At 36.2% G+C, this 20,152-nt stretch overlaps 1 protein-coding gene across 1 annotated transcript in view; it reads left to right on the forward strand.

The window, feature by feature from the left end:
* ATG5 (autophagy related 5) overlaps window positions 1–20,152 on the forward strand; it is a 73,117-nt gene that overhangs the window by 28,974 nt on the left and 23,991 nt on the right. Inside the window, exons 5-6 of the mRNA XM_039728691.1 lie at window positions 2,384–2,478; window positions 17,535–17,652. Coding sequence (XP_039584625.1) covers window positions 2,384–2,478; window positions 17,535–17,652 — 213 coding nt within the window. The remainder of the gene's footprint in view (window positions 1–2,383; window positions 2,479–17,534; window positions 17,653–20,152) is intronic.

Below are 20,152 nucleotides of genomic sequence, written 5' to 3' on the forward strand. Positions count from 1 at the left end.
TACAAAATGCAACGAATTCATAATTCATTTGTTGCAGATTTATCGCTGTTATGTTTGGAAACCACAGAAACTATTACAACTTTGAACAATAGATTTTCTTAAACATTGCCTGAGTGTTCAGAGAATAATCTGAGGGGTATAAATTTTTAATTTGAACTGCCTTAAATAAGATTACCTGGTTTCTGGCATGTTTTGTGGGAGGTGAGGAAGCGGGAATGAAGAACAGAAGTGAGTTAACTGCACATTACTACTGTTTAACTTTTTTGTCATCCAGAGCCTTCCTTGTTTGCCATATTTGCATGCCACAAGGCTTAATAGGGTTAATATGCTTAATCTTCTGACATAAGACTTTTAGTTGTTCATGATTTCTACTTCTTCTGATCCATAAGATGTGATGCTCATTTCTGGTGAATTTTGAGAACAGTAAACTATTCACCCAACATTTCTAATTACACTAATATGAGTATTAAACAAGTAAATCAAGTTAATGTTTGCTTTATTTCTGTTCAAGTAGGATGTCTCTAGATATGAAGATTCCTTATTTAAGTCTGCTGAAGCTCACTAGCTTAAAGTAGGTCTGAATTGTTTTGTTTTGTGTATCACCATAACAGTTTTCTCAAGTGAGTTAGAAGTGGTAATTGAAGTATAAATCTATCAGTGCCTGCTGTGGAATGCCTGTTCACATCTGTAGTGAAAGCTACAAGTCATTCTGAGTGCTGCCTGCAAGGAAAAAGGAAGCATGCTAAATCTTCACTTTCCCTCTGAAAGAGTTCCTGAGGAGGAGGCAGTCAGTCATCCTTTGTGCTGGACATTTAAGACTAAACCTTTGACTCTGTAGACTGGGATTCCCAAATGTGGGATTGTTTGATTACAGTCTGCTCCAGGGTTATCACTGTTACTCCCAACCCACTGGATGATGGGGTGACACCCTGCATCCAGGCAGCTCCTCATGCCAGGCAGGTGCCTGCCTGGTGGTGCTGACTGTGGCTCAGGGAAGTGCCTGTCAAGAGGCACTTGCTGCTAATCAGGAAACAAGGGTGTGGAAGTACTTTCTCAGATAAGTATCAGGAAATGCTGCTACAGTATACCTGGCAGGAGTTTGTTCCCAGTTTCTTGGAAATTCCTGCCTTGTTTTGCATTCAGTCAGGAAAAGCAATGTATTATAAACCCTGAAGTATACGCTAACCTGTGCCTGACCAGGCGTCTGTGCTGTATGCTGGAGTGAAGCAAATCTCAAACTCATTTTCTGCAATTGCTTTAAGTGTAATCAGCACTTTTGGAAGCAGGAAGAACCTTTTCCCTGTGAATACCTTTCTGAATTTTACCTTGTTTCACTGGGCCTGAATTTTGTAATGGGTGTATTCTGCAAGAGCCCAGTTTCTTGAGACTTGGCTGAACATTGTACTGAGGAGAGAAAATAGGAGACTGTGTTCCTTCTGTGGAAACATCTGCTGCATTTGGTGTTTTGGGCAAGTTAGGGCCTATAAGGAATTTGATCCCTTGCTCTTCCTCTTCTAAAGCTGCCTTCTTCAGTAAGGCTAGCACTAGCTTTATTCATCTTAGCTCTTTGTATTTCTTTCTATCACTTTTGGTGCTAGTTATTTGCTTCATTTGAATAATTGATTTGCACGTATAAAAGCCTTTATTACTCTTAAACCTATGCTGTCATTAGTACATTTTAAATGTAATAAACTATTCCATTCTTCTAGTGTCTGAGCAACATGAAATGGTGTGCAGGCTATTTACCCTACTTACTTGGATAATAACAAAAATGTGTTACAAGCATAAACTTTTATTTTCAGGTTGTATCATGAATCAGGCAGTATGTTTTCTGATTGTATTTTTTTTTTGGACATCTCCTTAGTTTTTATAGCACTAAGGTCACAGTGAAGTTTGGAAATCATTGCTGCAGATTATTTTAAGATCTACATATCCAAATGTAAACCACTCAAGAAGTATTTCTCTTGCTTTAGTTTCTGTATGCTGTACACCCATTGTTCAGTTATAGCTAAGAACACTTAGATGTTTTTAATAGACTGTGAGACAGTATGGACCAGTAACAGCAGGGAGTGGAGAAACAGGCACTGTTAATTGAGGTAATGAAATTCATAATCTATAGCCCAGTATTTCCTTAACAGTGGGAGATAAGATATGAGTTAAAGTTGCTTTCTCTTTCAGTTCAATAAATCACCACATCACTGTTTTCATAGGCGAATGCAGATGACCTACCTTTGGCTTCAGGCTAAATAGGGAAGAGAAATGTGGGAAAAATTAATTCATACAGGTTAAACTTCTGTAAGAAAAGCTTGCATGATGTTTCAGTTGTGTCTCATTTACCTCTCTGAAAAAAATGTTATTAATATTGACAATTTTGCCTTCACAGATAAATTTGAGCAGTTTTGGGCAATAAATCGAAAACTCATGGAGTATCCTCCAGAAGATAATGGATTTCGATACATCCCATTTAGAATTTATCAGGTAGGAGGACAATAAAATAAAATCAAACTCATATCCTGAGGTGTCAATATTGTAATCTGTTTTCAGAATTATATTTCCTTTTCTAGCATTATGGCAAAACTTTGCATGCTCATTTTTGCTGGACCCTTGAGTTGTATGCATTAGCAGACAAAGTAGACTGTGCTTATTCTAATAGTTAATTAACATTTATTATGTTGCAAGTGTGTAATACTTGTGAATGTGCTACAGCTGTTGTAAATTCTGTTCTTTTTTTAAAAAACAGTCCAACAGCCTAATTCTGGTTTTTAAAATAGCTACTAACTATGAAGAATGCTTTAGATACAAAATGCTCTGTGAAAGTTCTAAGTCAAACATTCTAGGAGCAACACTTTTCCTTCAACCACTGTATAGGCTTTTTTTCTTGTAGGCATTTTAAGGTGGAAGTAGTGGCATAGGTTTTGCATCTAGTTGTTACTTTTGTCTTCTAGCTGTCCCAAAACTAGCTTTTAATGTGGGGTTTTTCCTGTTTTAATACACCAGCACTTTATTTTTCTCAGTGTTTTGTTTGGAGACACATTCCTTGGAATCCTTACAACTTTTTCTTATCCTAAGGACATCTCCTTAGTTTTTATGAAGTTTGGAAACACATATTATACAAAAATTCGTGTAGCCTCTCTGTAAATGAAACTGTTGTGCTCTGTTGCAATGTTTAAATGTATTTATATTTAAGTTTTGCACCAATAGCTATGAAAATGAAGTCCTTTATTCATAGAACTGAATATTCTGATACCTCTGTAACAGCTTATAATGACCATAGAAGCCTGTACAGTCTTGCAGTGGGACTGGAGTAACTTTTAATATTAGATGTAAGACATTTACTGTCATAATGAAACCTTAGATTGAGAACGGAAGTCAGTTATTTTGTCAGTGATCACAGCAGATGGCAAGGTTTGTATTAGAATTAAAAAAGTATGTATCAGGAAATGTAGTAGTCACAGCATTTGTTTGGTTGGTGACTAAGTTATTTGCTTGTTCTCTGATAGGTGTGAGGTTTTTTAAAAGTCTTTTTATAGAAATCGCGTAAATGGGTTTGCAAAAAAGAGGTTTTGCTCTCTGAATTGGTTGCAGATCTTTAGGGCATGAGGGAAGATTTTTATGATACCACATGATTTCAAACTAATAAAGCTTTTTAAAAATCAATAAATCAATAACATCTATCACTTGAACCAGTAGTACTTATCTTGATTCCCATTACCTTTTGAATTGGAAACCCTTACTTGCTATAGTTTAAACCCAAAATATCTAACTAAAAATTGAAGACCAAACACAAATAAAGATGATACTGAGACAACCTTTGAGAAGGTTGATATGTATTATTTTCAGTAATGCTGCTCTTAGCATTTCGAAATATTTCCAGTCTTTTTAAAAATGTGGGCGCAGGTGTCTCTAGCTTTTTTATTTGGTTTGTTAGTGTGTGTACTGATTACTGCTCTATGTGTTTAAAGGAATTTTCAGAAAGCCTTAGGGTGAGATTATAATTTAATTCCAAACAAAGAGTTAGTGACAAACTTGCATATGGAAAAATAACTGATTCTAAAGTGTTTGTCAGATGTATTTAACCCCTACCCTGAATGCATTTAATTTCCATTAATGCTGGTAGGAGACTTCTTGGCATTCTAATTGGTTGCTGGTATATCTCAACAAAAACGCATGATTTAACCTGAGTTTATGTTGCTGTGGATATTTATTCCCTGTGTGTCTTCACACAGTGTTCTTGTAGGTACTTAAAGATACACAAGTGGATAGCAGGAAATGATGAGGCATTGCCTTCAATGGGAAGAGTTCCTCCTTGTATTCTCCATACCTTTTATTATGCCAAATTATTAGAAGGAAATTCTTTGAAGGGAACTTTTTTCTTTTTGGCAGTAGGAGGTGGATACATTTATTTTCCTTCAAAAAATTGTACTAGATTATGATACCAAGTAAGAAAAACCAGTCTTAGCTGCAATTAAATGTGAATTGGCAAAGTTGCTGAATGCAGAAAAAATGCATTCAGTAAAGTGATTTGATAGATCTTTTTCACTGAAGAATTCATTATTTTAAAAACTCAAAAACTCTTTCAGTTGTAAAGTTTGTCTACTAAAATACATTTCTAAAGAATAATATGAATCATACCTCGTATGGTGACCAAATCTGATGGAGTGTGTGGGAGAAAGAAATGGCAAAAATACGAACATCATACTTGGGTAAGTCAGATCTAAACTAACCACAGGTAATTTTAAAAACCCTTGTCCAGCACCTCTTTTAAGTATAGCAGCTAAGATTGGAGCAGAATCTTGGAATCTACAGTAGATAATGTAAAAAAAGGTTGAGAATCACTAAGGATCAAATCTTGGTGATTTTACTGCCAGCTGTCTGTCATATTCTGTTAACTGTGTCGTATGGAACTTGAACCAGATGAACCTTTGATATAGGTGGAAACTTTTTCTACCAGAGACAGTTTTAAAAATAGTGTTATATCTTTGTGATACTTTTAATTAAATGTGTCAAAAAGTAACTTCCCCACTTCATCACTTTAGAGGTGTAAGCTGCTTTGTCTTCAACTGACAGGTGCACAAAAGCTTTTTTGCCTTTTTATCTGATAGTATTATAGAATTGAGTGCTTTTTGCACTTGTTCTTTAATGGCAAGAAAGAAAATAATAGTAATGTTTTGAGTACATTTTTGAATTCGAGTGCTTTGAGTATATTTTGAATTCAAAGCATCAAGCTTTTCATGTCCAGTAATAGAGCTAGTTTGGCTTGTGGAATTTCCCCCCATGTTTATAAGACCAGCTGATGTTTCACAGTCTAATTGAACAATTGGCTGATAGATGGCAGGAAGTTTTCATCAGTCTTTGGCTCCAGGCACTGTGACGGGGCATATTAGTCAGGAGAGGAGTCTCTGCGTGCTGATAGAGACTGCTCTGATGAACTGCTGCCTGCTGTGGGAGCACTCTGAGTCTCAGCTGTTGTGCACTTAATTTGTACTCATTCCCCATTTTTGTTTCTTGCTCTCTCCCCATGTCATGCTCACCCACTTCATCATGCTTTTCTCTGTAGTCTGCCCTCTGAGTATATGTGGTTTAAAGCTGTATGTTGTATTTCATTTTTGAGATTAAGATTACAAGAGTATTGGAAAGGAAGTGGATGAAAACTCTTCATGCCGAGTTCTCTGGAGATTTTTTAGACTTGCAATTGCTTGAGGCAGGCAGGCTGTTTTGTGTTTGCCATGCCAAGAAGGGATGATCTACGATTCTTTGTGTTTTCCTTTATTTGGTACTGAATGAGCATTTCCTTTGCTTCCATTTTCTAAGGGTTTTGATTAGCTTAATAATTTTATTGCTTATACTTACATAGCAGGCCTTAACTTTGAATAGGTTTTCCTGTCATAATGAGATTAAGTTGTACAGTCACAAATTGTGAGGATGTTTATCTTCCTGTGTAACATGAGTGAAATTCTCCATACATAATAATATATTAAGTATGGAGAATACTTAATAATATATTAAGTATATAAAGTTAAATTCAACACTTCGCTCTTTATGTCAAAGCTGCTGTATTGAGATTTCTAAGTCAACATAAATGTTTACCATGACCTGTCCTCTAAAAGTGGGAGTGGGAAATAAAATATTTTCAGACATTATTAATATCTGTCTCAATAAGTGAATCAGAAGCTCAAGCATGGCCATTTCCAAGCAATTGAAGACTGTTTCATCCATATTTCCACATTAATTGGCAGAACTCAGATAAGCAATTGCAAAACCCATTGCAAGTATGCAAATCAACAGCACAATTTGGGCCATGTTATGACAACTATTAAAAAATGGATCAAAAGAGATTGTTTGGAAAGATACTGGGTCTACCTGTAGAGTTTTCAAGTAATAATGAATCTACCTTTTTATGCTAGTAGATTATTAAATTGGTTGTTGTTGAAAAGTCTCCATTGCATTTAAAGTCTGAATTTCTGACTTCAGTTTCCAGATTGTTTTGCCTTACCCCACTTTAAAGTCATGTGACTTTCTGATCTCCTGTATTCACTTAGGGACTGGTATCAGGAGCTTTCTTTGCTAGGCTGAATCAATTCAGCTTTTTAAGCCTCTTGTCATGAGACTTTCTTATCAGTACTGAAGTTGGTTTTTAGTCATCTTTTCAAATGCTGGCTGATAGTTTGATAATCCTCAAGATTAGTATTGAGGTTAGGGAGATATGAAGGGCAAAAGTAAAGTTAATTTTTATAGGATATTAAACCAAAAATGCTTCAAGCATTGGTGGAATACAGGTGGAATTAGCTACTGCTTGAAACTTCAGATCTGAAAAATGTTATGAAAGAAGTTGCAATGCAATGCAATCCTCGTCAAGGAAAATAACTGGAAAATATACTGTCGACCTGAAGAGGGCAACACAACACAGCAAGTTTCAGCATTTTGTTGGCTAGTGTAGAATGCTCTTAAATAGACCTGTGTGCAATGTCTTCGTTTTTTCTTATTTATTGAAAATGACGCTTTCATAAAGGACCTGCTGAAAATAGACAATTTGTTTCTTAAGAAACTTCCTTTTACCAGGAAGAAGTTTGAGTGAATAGGAAGACCATGTGAAATGCCATTTGTGTAACAGCTGGGCTTAGCTGAATTTCTGTGCTGAAGAGAAACAAATGGACTCTGAGTTATTCTAATAAGTGATGGTCCAGTACTAAAGAAACAGTAGCACACTTTGACCAGTTTTAAGTTACTTCACAATCAAAACTTCATGAATAAGAAGGTTTAAAAACTTTGCTAGGTTAATATTTTTCCTTGTGCCTCATGACTGGTGGGGAAGAGAAAGAAACACTTCTATTGAGTATTGCACAGGGGCAGTGTGATCCTTAAATACTTGTTTTCTGAACTGGGTTGTTTTGTTCCGTGCTGAAAGTAATAGCAATTTGACTAGTTCTCACCTTGAGCTGAAGGTCACTGTCACCACAGACCCACCAGCGGTTCCGTAATTGCATAAGCTCCTCTTATGCATCACAGTGAAATGAGCTGGCTCAAACCAGTGCTGCTAAAGACGACTTTTTTAACATATTCTATGTTAAGGAGTGCTCATGCAGGTCTCTTGAAAAACTTCAGGAGCCCATGTGCAAGTTCAGCCTTGTACCTTTAAGAATCTTGGTACAGCATGGGAGCTGTCAATCAGAGTTTCAAAGAACAATTCTGAGGTGATAAACTGTATTTGTTGTCAAAACGTGACTAAAGTTTCCTGAAATATGCCCAAGTTGTCTGTAAAACTGTCAGTCTGCCTAGTTCAAAGCTATTGTAAAAGTTGCAAAGTGCTCAGGGAACGAGATGCAGAGGAGATGGAGCTATAAACCTCGGTTTGGGCTGATTCTCAGCTGTGGTTGAGCTGTTACCAAGCTGGATGGTTTTAAGCTAGTTCAGACCTGTCACTGGGAGCTACAGTAATTCTTCTGGGTTGAGTATAGATGTAGCTTGCATGCAATGAATTAAGTAGTTTTGCTACTTTGAATAAAGTAGTTTTGTGAGAAACAGTTTGTTGAGGTTCTGAGTTGCATTATACCTAGTTTAAAAAATATACTGGATTCTGCATATTGGGGGTAAAATGGGTAGTATTTTTTTTTAATCCTCTTTTATCTTGCAATACTTAAGTAACTTGTAAGTCCCAGGAGAATCTTGAGTATGTGAAAAACCAGTTGAATCCTACTAGTTACTAAATTAAGTCAAAGTCCGTCTTGAATAACAATGGAATAATGAACACTTTGTGTGTGGGGGGGGAAAAAGTCCATTGGCAATTTGAAAATACCTTAATCTTACCTCTTATGCACCCCACAATTGCAAATTGGTAGTAACATTTTAACCAATTGGTATTGTATAAAACTCTTCAATTGCTGTCTTTTCTTTGAATTGTCTTATGATAATGGAATTGAGTGTAAATAAGTTTGGGTAAGTGTTCATGCTACAAGTTTGAATTTAAACCATGAGGTTTGAATCCTTGTGGCTCCCTAAACTGTTTCATGAAGGTGCTAACCTTGTAGATTTATATCATCCTAAATTTGTTAGGAAAGTTAGTGTATGTATGCAAATTTTTTTTAATTGCACTTTTTACCTCAGCCTTGAATCTTTATTCTTAAGAATATCAATACATTGAGAAGCTGTGATGAAGACAATGAATGAAACATTAATTCAGTTGAGTTGGGTCTGTGTACAGTTACAGATCTTATAATTTAATTGCAGTGTTCTTTGGTATATTGCTGCCTCTGATCATTAAAGCTGATCACTTTACTTTTCCATTTCACTTGCTGTAGCCAACACAAACTGATTTGCCACTTTCATCACATACTGTGTAATGTGGGCAGGTTCTTATGTTGTGGCAAAAGGGACTTTGCTTACCTGGAGCTGTATTCCCTAGAGATTAGCTGTTGTACTCTGATATAGTAGCAAGGGAAAAAAAAAATTGGTGAGCTGCTTTCCTCAGAAAAAGGGAAAAAGCTGATACGTAATTTTTTCTTCAGAGAAATGAGGAATGCCCTTGTGGCTGTGTCAAGGGTTATTTCTGTGGCTGTGCAGCATAAGCAGTGCCTATAGAACTAAGCCTAGCTATCTTATGATGCTGATGCAGAACTCTGTAGAGAATGAAAGCCTTACCTGTTTTGACTTATCAATATCAGCATTCCACCTTTACTTATTTTTAAATAAAATAGGTGAATAAATCAGGTTAACTTTTGCACAGAATTGAGGATTGGAAAATACAGTGTTCTGTTTTTGGAAAGTACCAAGACTTTTATTGGCATTTTCAGAAGACTGAAAGCAAATTCTCTACAGGTGAATGTGGAATGGAACGAACCTATGAGGAAATGGGATATGACACCACACTCTAGAAATATAATATGACTTAGCAAACAATTTTGTGAAATTTTGCTGTTCTGTATTATAGGAACTCCTGTTAGTTAATCATTAGTGTAGAAAACCACAGCAAATTATTGGATTTAATGGTTTGAAGTAGCTTAAAAGATATTTTTGAAGTATTGTATTCTTCACTGCTCTTAAACAAGCAATGTAGTGTTTTTGTAGATGTAAATCCATTTCTAAAGTTGTTTGCTTGATAGGTAGTCAGTATTCAATTGCTCAATTTTTAAGTGGGGCTAAGGTCTGCATGTGCACATAAAACACTGCAGCTGTGAAGAGCATTATTGATTTGTTATCCCTGACTCTTTAGATATTTTGATATTTTACCAGTTACAAATACAAATTCTTTCCTGGGAAGGAAATGTACTTTGAGGCCATACTTTTATTGTAGCTATGTTTGTCAGCTCAGGGCTCAACAAAACTGCTTCTCTGGGTTTTTTTTATTTAGCCTCTGCTATTTCTGGCTATGTGAGGGTTGCCTGCTGTCTGCTCTGTGTGTCTTAAAGTGTTGACTTTCTTCTGCTTCTAGGATCTTCCAATTCACCTGACATTAAATAATGCAAATCCAGTTGTTCAGAGGATACAATGCTACTTTCGCTGCACAAGAAAACTCAGTAGATAATTTGAAAGATCAGGCAACAGCCAGAATGTGATTCAGCCATGCTCACTAGTTATTTTGAGTGGTACTTCTGCAACTTGTTGTGTGGAATTGGAACTTTTGGCAATACATACTCTTTTTAAAAATGACCTACAAATGACTCCCTGTCATAGGTCCCATGTAGCAGTGGAACTTCCTATGACAAGGAAAGTAAATTATATCCTGGGCTGCTGCAGGATGAGAATTGTCAGCAGCTTGAGAGAAATGATCCCTCCAGTTCACTCAGCACTGGTGAGACTGCACCTGGAATCTTGTTTTGGGCTCTCCAGTTCAAGAGGGACATGGAGCTATGGGAAGAGAGTACCATAAAGACCACTGAGATGATTGAGGAACTACTGAATCTAGCATGAGAGGATAAAAAAGGCTCTGGGAACTAGGACTATTCAGTCTAGAGAATAAAAATTTGGGGGTGGGGAAGTCTCATCAATGTATATAAATATCTGTCTGAATATCAGAAAGTGTTTTGAGTGCAGAATCAATGTAGACATGATGCATTTTCACAGAATTACAGAAGTTACAGAAACTTAAGCAGTATCTTCAACTCCGAAGTGTCACAATGTGCTCAGGCCATTAAATTTTTAAACAGTTTGTTAAGGGATGCTTTCTAACTACACATATCTTTTTCAGATAACTGGAACATGTGGTAGGACATTAACTTTCCAATGTTTTATATGGTTCTAATTACTAATTTTGTTGCTATTATGTAAAGTTTTTTCTAAGAGATTGTAAGGAAGTATTCTCTGCCAGTTTAAATAGTATGGAGAAGGGTGATATTTTAAATGGTTCTTTAATCTTTTTAAGGATGAGCAAGTAATTGCCCTCAACAATGTAAGGGAGAATTAACTGAAATAGTTGCCATATTTCTCTGTAGGTTTATAATGCTCAATTATTGTTAGTTGTGTACAAAGTTAGGACAGAACTGCAGTTGCTTCATAAGTATGCTCTGTTAATGAAAGGAAGACACAAGCTGTTGTCCATGAATGATTAGGAGAATAGTCCTTAACCATTCATGATCAAAAATGGTTCAATATTATTGTCTAGACATAACTGTAATAAGCTCTACTACATAAAATTTTAACCTTATTCCAGATGTGTTTATAATTCTGGTTGTGGCTTTAATTTGACTACAGTTTTGGCTAAGATACTAGATAATTTTAGCATTATTACTTGCATCAATTCTTGACATAATACTTGCCACATGTTATGGGGGCTGTTGTTAAGGTCTGTTAAAGCTTCTACCAAGAAAACACATCATGTAATTCATTTTGCTTTTAAACCAGTGATCATTTATGTTCAACACCACCTAAATGTTTTTCAGTTTGTGTAATACTGTTAGGAGTGCTTTCAAGAATAACAGAATTTTCACTTCACTTGATGTTGTGATTCCTTGACAAGTATGATTGATACAATGATGACCTCCCCATCTAAGGAGTTTTATAGAAGTGTCGTTATAGAGGTACTCATTCAGCATGACCACATTAAAGCATATGTGCATGCATTCATAGAATCATCTTCAGCTTCAATCTAGTGATAAACTTCTGCACTACTAATTTAGGTGACTGGAATTAATGTAATTAAATGCATAAAGTGTAGCCTGTTCGTTGAATCTTTGTTTTGTCATTGTTGTTTCAGGCCTCTTAAAAATAGTAGGGAGTGTAAAATTCCTGTCCATCATGATTAAGATTCAATGAGGAAACCAGAGTCCTTTTTACAACATATAACTGTAGAAATTCTGATGCAAACTCCAAAACAGGTGAAAGGATTAATTTTTTTCCATAGTTTAAACTCAGGTATATATGTTGTAATTTTTGCAACAACTTAAAATGTCTAATTTATTCAAGAGATTTAAAATGTAGTGTAGGAAAAACATGTAATTTGATTCAACACATTTGTTGATGTTATAGCTAGTCCTGCAAACCCACAGCACATCCTGTCAGTGACTCAATTTTTGTGGTAATTCTGGGTAGGTGTGTTGAGAATGTCTATTCTTCTTTTTGTCTTATGGGTTTTATTTATGTGTTGGACATATAAAAGCATTACTTGCTTCTTTTATTAAAAAAAAATTAATCCTGTTTTGTATTCAGTTGTACCTTTTTCTCTGAACAATGATGTGATATTGCAGATCAGCAGTTCAAAATTTTGAATGCTAAGAAAAGCAGTGCCAGCCTTATTCAAAGCACACAAAATCATAACTAGGACATCTACTTAGTGGACTTTGCAGAGGCTAAAGAAATACTAGAAACAGTCTTTTTTTGTTGGAATGTTGTTCTGGTCCCAACATCTTAAAGAATAAGTGAAATAGAAAAATTATCAAAGGTATGGAATAAAGCAGTGGGTGTTCTGGGAGAAGCACTCTGTACCTGGAAAATTTGAAGAGGAGAGGAGCAATAATTACAGGATAAAGACATATCACATTGTTGCGGTTGATGCCTCTTATAATAGAAGCTGAAAAATATTAATGAAATTTGAAAGGTGACAGATTTCAAATAGATAAAACAAGATAATTTTTGTGTGTACTTTAGCTTGTTGAGCTGAAAGTTATCTTTATGAAAGAGATGGAAATTATTTTAAAGTTTTTTAAAAGGAAAGAAACAAAACAATAAAAACGCATCAACTCCCACCCAGAAACATTGTTGTACATCTCCAAAATTAAATACTCAATGAGTCTAGTCTAGTATAAAGCAAAAAGAAGTCAAAGGTACCCATCCTGAAATTCCAGCAAAATCCCAGCATTTCAGCACCAGTGGAAGAACAGTATTTCAGATGGGGATTTTTAGTACCGTGCTTTTGGACAGGCATGGTGTTGTGATGGTTCTGTGACTACAGAAACTCATCAGCTTTTCAGTTGGTCACTTTTAAATTGTGCATTGAGATTCTTAATTGAAAACATTTCTATAAAGTAGAAGACATCTAAAATGTATGGGAACATGTATTTTAGCAAATATTTGCATAATTTTGCCCTGTTCTTTCTTGTTTATATAAAATAACTTGCATAATTGTGCAAACTTTTGTTACTTCTCAAGCTTCTTGGTTGAGTTTAAGTGAGTTTAAACAAAATGGTTCTATGAAATTGAGAGCTTTTTTTTTAATGTCAAGTTGTTCATTACAAAGCAGCAGACTAAATTTGACAAGTTACTGAAAATATAATGGAATATGTAGGGAGGTCTCAGCTTTTATTGTGTTAGGGTCCTGGCTTATACACATGTGGGGATTGTAAGAACGTCTTTTTTTACTTTGTGAGTTGTTTGGTAACTTTTATTTGTTTGAATATTGAGGAGCAGCTGAGTGTTTAGGCAGAAAATCCAAATCCCTTCCTCTTGATGAAAATAGTGGTAACTGTGATTTTTCCAGATTAAAACCCAGTGGTTTGTGAGTTATGTTTTTCATTTTAAGATGCATCCTGTATAAAGTATCTGACTAATTAAATTGTGGATTTCATGCAGTGTTTGATGTTACGTTGATTCTGAAAAGGACCAGGCAAGCTGACAACTTTTTTTTTTTTTTTGCCAGGATGATAGGGAAGAAAGTTACATTTGTTAGCATACTATGTAGCTATTTAGATTGTCTGTGATCCTGTGAGACTTTGCACTGAGTTAAAAGGTCTCTTAAAACTTGCCCTCACCTATAACTCTTCTCAATGCCATTATTCCTGAATAGGTAACTCTAATCTTTCTCACTGTGGTGTAATTTGTTTTCATCCTCATTCTCCTATCATTGTCAGGGCTTAAACTTTCTTTTAAAAAGAGTAAAATCTTCATTTGTTCTGCGATCATAAGATTTATGGTGCTGTGTACTATTGGAGAAGAATGAGAAATTGCAGTTGCAGTTAAGTCCAACTTTCTAGAAAGTATATTAATTCAGAGATGAAGATTTGCTTTCATATAAATTAAATAGTTGGATACTAAATTGTGAATATGATCAGTATAAAATGCCCTGAAATTTTTAGGCTGAGTGATTGTCTTCATATGCTCATGTACTTGAAGGCATTTTCTCTGCAGAGGTTGGCAATTACTGATTGACTTTCACCTGTTGTATGCTGCAAATGCACCCAGAATCTTGAGCAGCTCACAGATACATGGAGGCTACACTGCAAAGTAAAATAATTTTTAAAATTCCAATTTTCTGTTGAAGGTATAATCATTTTAGCTGGCAAAAAGATGGATATTGTATGAATATTTGCTTTAGCTCTAGTGTAGATTATTTAAAATCATTATCAGTTATGCAGTGATATCTTTATGGGTTAGATTAGATTTTCTCCTGATTGATTAAGCAAATATTGTACAAAACACAACATTATATAAGCAGCTATTCATGGTGGCTGTTTCTTCATGTCTTGTAGTAGATGGAATCATAGAATAGTTTGGAACAGAGTTGGAAGGGGCCTCTGAGGCCATCGAGTCCGACCCACCTGCCGCGGGCAGGGCCCTGTTGCACTAACCCCTGCTGCTCAAAGCTCCTTCCAGCCTGGCCACGACTTGCAGGGATGGCAATACCAGAGTGGACAGTTGTAGTCAAGCTGGTCTTGTGTTACTACACATGAAACAGGGTGATGGCAAGGTTGTGCTAAAACTGTGCTTCTGTGTGACTAAGACACTTGGAAAAGTTATCCTGTAAATATTGTGGAATGTAGGATGGGACTTTTCTTTTGATTCTTTTAATGCATGAAGCATCTGCTGCTTGTGAGGGAGGAAGCGTGTAAGCATCTTGGGGTAATACTCTGGCTGTAGGATTAGATTTGTGAACCACGGTCTTTGTATAAACAACAGGCAGTTACTTTTATCATTTTAACATTGATGAAGACCAGTGATTTTTATTTACTTTACCACATCTGTGTTGCTTAACACTTAAAATGCAAAACTGAATTCATTTTCTATAATGTTTCATGATAGCAGCTAAGGATATTGTTTGCAGCAGTCAGCAACCATGTGGGAGACTTAAAGTACAACTTTGGCTTTTCCCTCTTGGCAATAAAATATTATAGCTAGGGAAAAAATTGTTCTTAATTTATTAATAAATAATGAGAAACTGCAGTACACACTTGGGAAATTCTTATCTTAAAAGTCTGTTGATGATAACAACCTTTGACTGCATATTTCTGTTTATTTCCACTTCTACTTCAGGCGTTAAACACTTGGGAGTTATTACAGAACTTCTGTGAATATCCAATTATTTTCAAAAACTAAACATGGTACAAAATTGTTTTGACTATAACAGTGTCTTAGAGGGATTGCATTTTTGTTTTTCTCCTTTTTTTTTAATGTTTTGCATGTATGTTTCTTCAACATAATGTGCCACATTTTTTGAGTGTGGATCTAGCTGAGGTGGATGCATCCTGCTGGCTGTGTGCCTCCCATAATTTTTCAAATGTTCACATATTTCATTATCGCTGATGATATCCCCATATTGGTACCCTGAGGACATAGGGAAGTGACTAGAGCAGCTAGGAAACAACTTTTGATTAATCTTCATAAGAAAAACTGGGATAAGACTATTTTTCCATATTTGAAGACTGCTAGCAAGAAGTAACAAGTAGTTGTGTGTCAACAGTTCTGCACTGTACTGCTCTGGAATTACTTCTGAGCTAGAGAACTCTTAGGCAAAGACTCCCTGCCTGTGGGTGACAGTTGTGTTGTTGTTCTTAATTTGTTTGTTTGTGTGGTTGTTTTTTGCCCATAAACCCCCACTGGGAGATAACATACCTCTTGATGTTCAGTTGTTTCTAATTTTTAATTACCATAGTAGGATAGGAGACACTTTTTGAGAGGTAGGAAACTAAATTTGAAAGGGGTAATGGCTTGTATTGCTTGTTCCAATTAAGATAATATGTGATGAAAGTCTCATTTGCTGGAGCCCATTCATCCACAATGCAGGGCACATCAGCTGCTTTTGGGGGTTAGCTGCTAGCAGAAAATTGTCAGCAACAATTTGGATCTAGATTAAAATATTTGAGTTGGTTGAATATGAGATTTTTAACTTCTCTGCCTCAGGTGGTGGGTTTGGGTGGAGATGTCAGGTTACCAGGAAAAAAAACTTGGCCAGTCTTTGCAATGTCAGCCCCAGAGCTGCTTTTACAGATACTCAGTGAAGAGAGCCACCTTAAGAGAACCACAGTTCTTAAATAAGTCCTGAAGATCTGATTGAGGAATTCATGGCCAGGGACATGAAGGGCAACAAGAGGAGCTTCTATAGGAATGTCAGGGATAAAGGAAGACTAGAAAAATTGTCTCCCCTCTCCAGAAGGAATGGGGAGACCTGTTCACCCAGAACCTGGGGGTATTCAGTGTCTTTTTTGCCTCAGTCTTTACCAGCAAATATTCCAGCCAGACTGCCCAAGTCCCAAAAGGGAAAAAGGCAGTGACTGGGAAAATAAAGAACTGCTCACTCTGGAAGATCAGATCCAAGAACACCCAAGGAACCTGAAGGTGCACAAGTCTATGGGACTGGGTGAGAGACACCCCCACACACCTTGAGGAGAGTGACACATGAGGTGGCCAAGCCACCATCCATCGTATTGAGAAGTTGTGGCAGTCCAGTGAAGTTCCTACTGAAACATAACTCCATTTTAAAAAAAGAGAAATAATGAAGACCTGGGGAACTACAGGCCAGTCTAACTTTAGTGCCCAACAAAGATCATGGAGCAAATTGTCCTGGAAGCTATGCTAATGCATATGGGGAATAAGGAGTTCTGCTTGATCTCCCTGGAGAAGAGAATGCTCCAAGGAGACCTTCCAGTACCTAAAGGTGGCCTACAAGAGAGCTGGGGAGGGACTTTGTACAGGGGCATGACTGGATAAAGGGAATGACTTTAAACTGAAAGATGCATAGTTGAAATAATTCCTTTTCATATCTGCAGCAGAAGTGGGCCATATATGTTCTTTACATATGACTGATTCCTTAAGTAGGTAGAAGATTCTAGGTTGCCTGTCAAAGCACAACACTTTTTTTTGGAAGTTGGTAGTGGTTCTTGCAGCTGAAATAGTTTGAAATTTTTGATATAAAGTCTACTGAGAAAAAAAATCACCTGTTGATCTGTGATGGTAAAGTATTGCTTTGGCTTGGCAAAATATCTAAGGATATGTTGAACTCCTAAGTTTGTGCTCACTGCTTGGTTTTGTTTTGTTTTTTAATTAAGGATATATTAAAATGGTTTTTATTAAAGCAGGTTGCATTCCAATAACAGAAGACTTGGGACTTTAAAAAAAAAAATTAACACTCTTGTATCCATGACACTATCTATGAACTATCTTCACAGCTTTTCTGGAGTGACAGCTTACTTGTAATTGTTAAGAAACAAAAACTTCCCTGCATTTCATGATATGAATGAAATGCAAGGTGTGGGGCAGGGGGAATGTGGAAATACCAGATATTTCTTCTGGTGCAACATTTAGTTCTGTCCTATTGTGTACCTGTCTGAAGTGCTAATACTACATATTTGCATGGTCCTTAAATTGTTTGGTTTGATTATTTTTTATTGAAACAGGCAACAACAGAGAGACCTTTTATACAGAAGCTATTTCGACCAATTGCTTCAGGAGGACAGTTGCATACTTTGGGAGACCTGCTAAAAGATGTGTGTCCTACTGCAATCACCCCTGAAGGTACTGAAGAAATAACTTATCCAATAAGATAATTCATTTTCTGTTGATTTATTGGGGTTTTGGGGTTTTTTTAGGTTTTTTTTTGTTGTTGTTGTTTTTGTGGGGGTTTTTTTGTTTTGTTTTTAATATGAGTATTTTGGAGGGAGAACTCAGTGCCAGAGTTTCAGATTTCATTAATTCCTGGCTCTTTACTGTGCCCTGCATGGTTTCCAGAAGGTAAGATTGAGTCCTTAGTCACTCCTGAAAAATTCATCTCTAAAAATTTTGTTCTGAAATTCCTGTACTCTTTTGGTGTACACATATTCACATGTTATTTTCTACACTTCAAAAAATTTATGCAAGTGTCAGCAGATTTTAAGTTGCCTTTAATTTTGCATTCCAAAAACTTTTTATATGTAAAACTCCAAAACTTACAGAAATTGAAAGTGTTTTCAGAATGTTTTTTTCTGTTCTTGAAGTCCAGCCTTTTAAAATGTACTAGTAAGAGATTTTTACAAGTATATAATAGTTTATGTATGATTACAAATTAATATTGTGTGAGCAATCAATGTAGCATATTATTTCATACAATAGCATTTGTTGATCTGCACTTATTCAGTAAATAGGATGGATGCAATTTTAGTCTCAAAGCTTACAAGTATTGGAACTGTGATATATGTTTTAGGGGGGATAAATGTAACAATTATGTCTCTGCAAATTAGGATCAAAATTATTTAATGCAAAAGGTTTTTTATTTATTCTTGCTGTCATCTTACCAGTACCTGTAAATGAGCATCTTACAAGAAATGTGTGATATTCTAGAGAAGGTCTTGGCACAGAATATACTGGTGTAGTATCAGCATCTTTTAACAGTGAAGCACTGAACTGGAAATCAGTATAAAATTCTGCAAGATTTTGTTGTACACAGAAGTTGCTTGATTCAAAATTAAACAGTTGTCACAGATTCCTCCCAGTATCAGGATCTTAGAAATTCACTGAAATATCAAAGTACTTTTTTTACCCTTCTTTAATACTTGTTAACACATGGGAACAATTTCCAAAAATAACAGAAGATAAGAAAAATATGGAATATTGCTAACCATGTGTCCATTTTTCATAAAGCTATTTGAAATTTTGGAGCATTATTTTAAGTAATGCTTTCCACTAACTGTCCAAAAGATAAAGAGAGATACCAATAAATACATGAATGTTAGCACCAGCAAGTTTAACCATCTTTAAGTACTTCACTGTCAGTATCATACACACCCTACTGAAAAGGTAGAGAGGGAATTTTAAAAAATCATTGAGAAGGATGGATGCATTTTAACTTGAAAGGCAGTCGAGCACAAATTAAATCATAAGCATTTATGCACAAGTTATTCCAGGATTTAAGGGATGACAATTTTTATGCACATTTGCCAAAGCTGTAGATGGTGAATGTGCTAGTTAACTGCCCTTATTGAAAGTGTGAGTGTAATACAATTCTGTCTGAATACCATGATGGTGCTTCCCATCGGTAGGCCTTCTTTTCAGATGTTGACAAAAGCACCAATCTTGGATAGTAGAACAGAAATATACTGTGCTAATTGCTTGCTTCATTTTTGTTAAAAGTTAAAAAAGCTTACATTTATTCAACCTGGACAAGGAAAAAGTTGGAAGAAGAGAAATTAAAGTAGGTACTGTTCTTACACATACGAGGAGGGATGTGAAATTCGGTGGGTTTTGGAGTGTTGGAATGTCTGTTCCTGTATACATCTGCTTAAATTTGACCCAGTTTTTACTGAGCAACTTGGAAACTTCAGAATTTAATAGATCTGGTCCCTCACATGGGTGTGAGCTATCCAGAACTCGACACATTTTCTCCTGTAACACAGCTTTGTGTTGTAGTTCAGTTATTCCTCTGGTGTTGTGAGCATTCTCCCCTTCTGGTGTGCTGGAAAGTCAAGGAAGCTGTCTGAGCTGAATGCAGAAAACAATGTGGGCTTCTGAGGAGATGTGGGGGTAGACTGATACACAGAGCCAGTGGAGGGGGTTTGAGAGTCTGACTGAGCAAGTAATTTGGAAGAAAATGACAGATCTGGGAATCATTAAATGTGATTGGGAGAGTGACTATAAACAATGTGGCAGAATGAAAGAGATTGGGGCAAAAGCCAAAACCAGACATAATAAATGTGAACACCTGGACAGAGTAAGTGGGGTAGGAGATGATAAAAGGATGAAGGAGAAAAAGAAGCATCTTGCTTGTAGAGCATGTACAGAGCTTGTGCAAGACATCTGTGAAAGAATGGTGAGTAGGTATCCTGCTGGCCAAGTGATTCAGAGAAGGGATTTGGAGGAGCAAATTGAATCAGAAGTTGAAAAGAAGGGTAGTTTGTGCTGGCAGAATGACAAGCTGCAGGTGAAGAGGTGGTCAGGTGGAGCTGGGGATTGTCTGATGAAGGACTGAGGAAAGCCTGTTCAGGGTTGCTGTACTGCAGACAGGAATACAAAGCAGAAATTTAGGCATGGCAACATGGAAAGT

The sequence above is a fragment of the Passer montanus genome, unplaced genomic scaffold (genome assembly GCF_014805655.1).
Source record: "Passer montanus isolate IOZ18808 unplaced genomic scaffold, ASM1480565v1 scaffold11, whole genome shotgun sequence".
Lineage (NCBI taxonomy): Eukaryota > Metazoa > Chordata > Aves > Passeriformes > Passeridae > Passer > Passer montanus.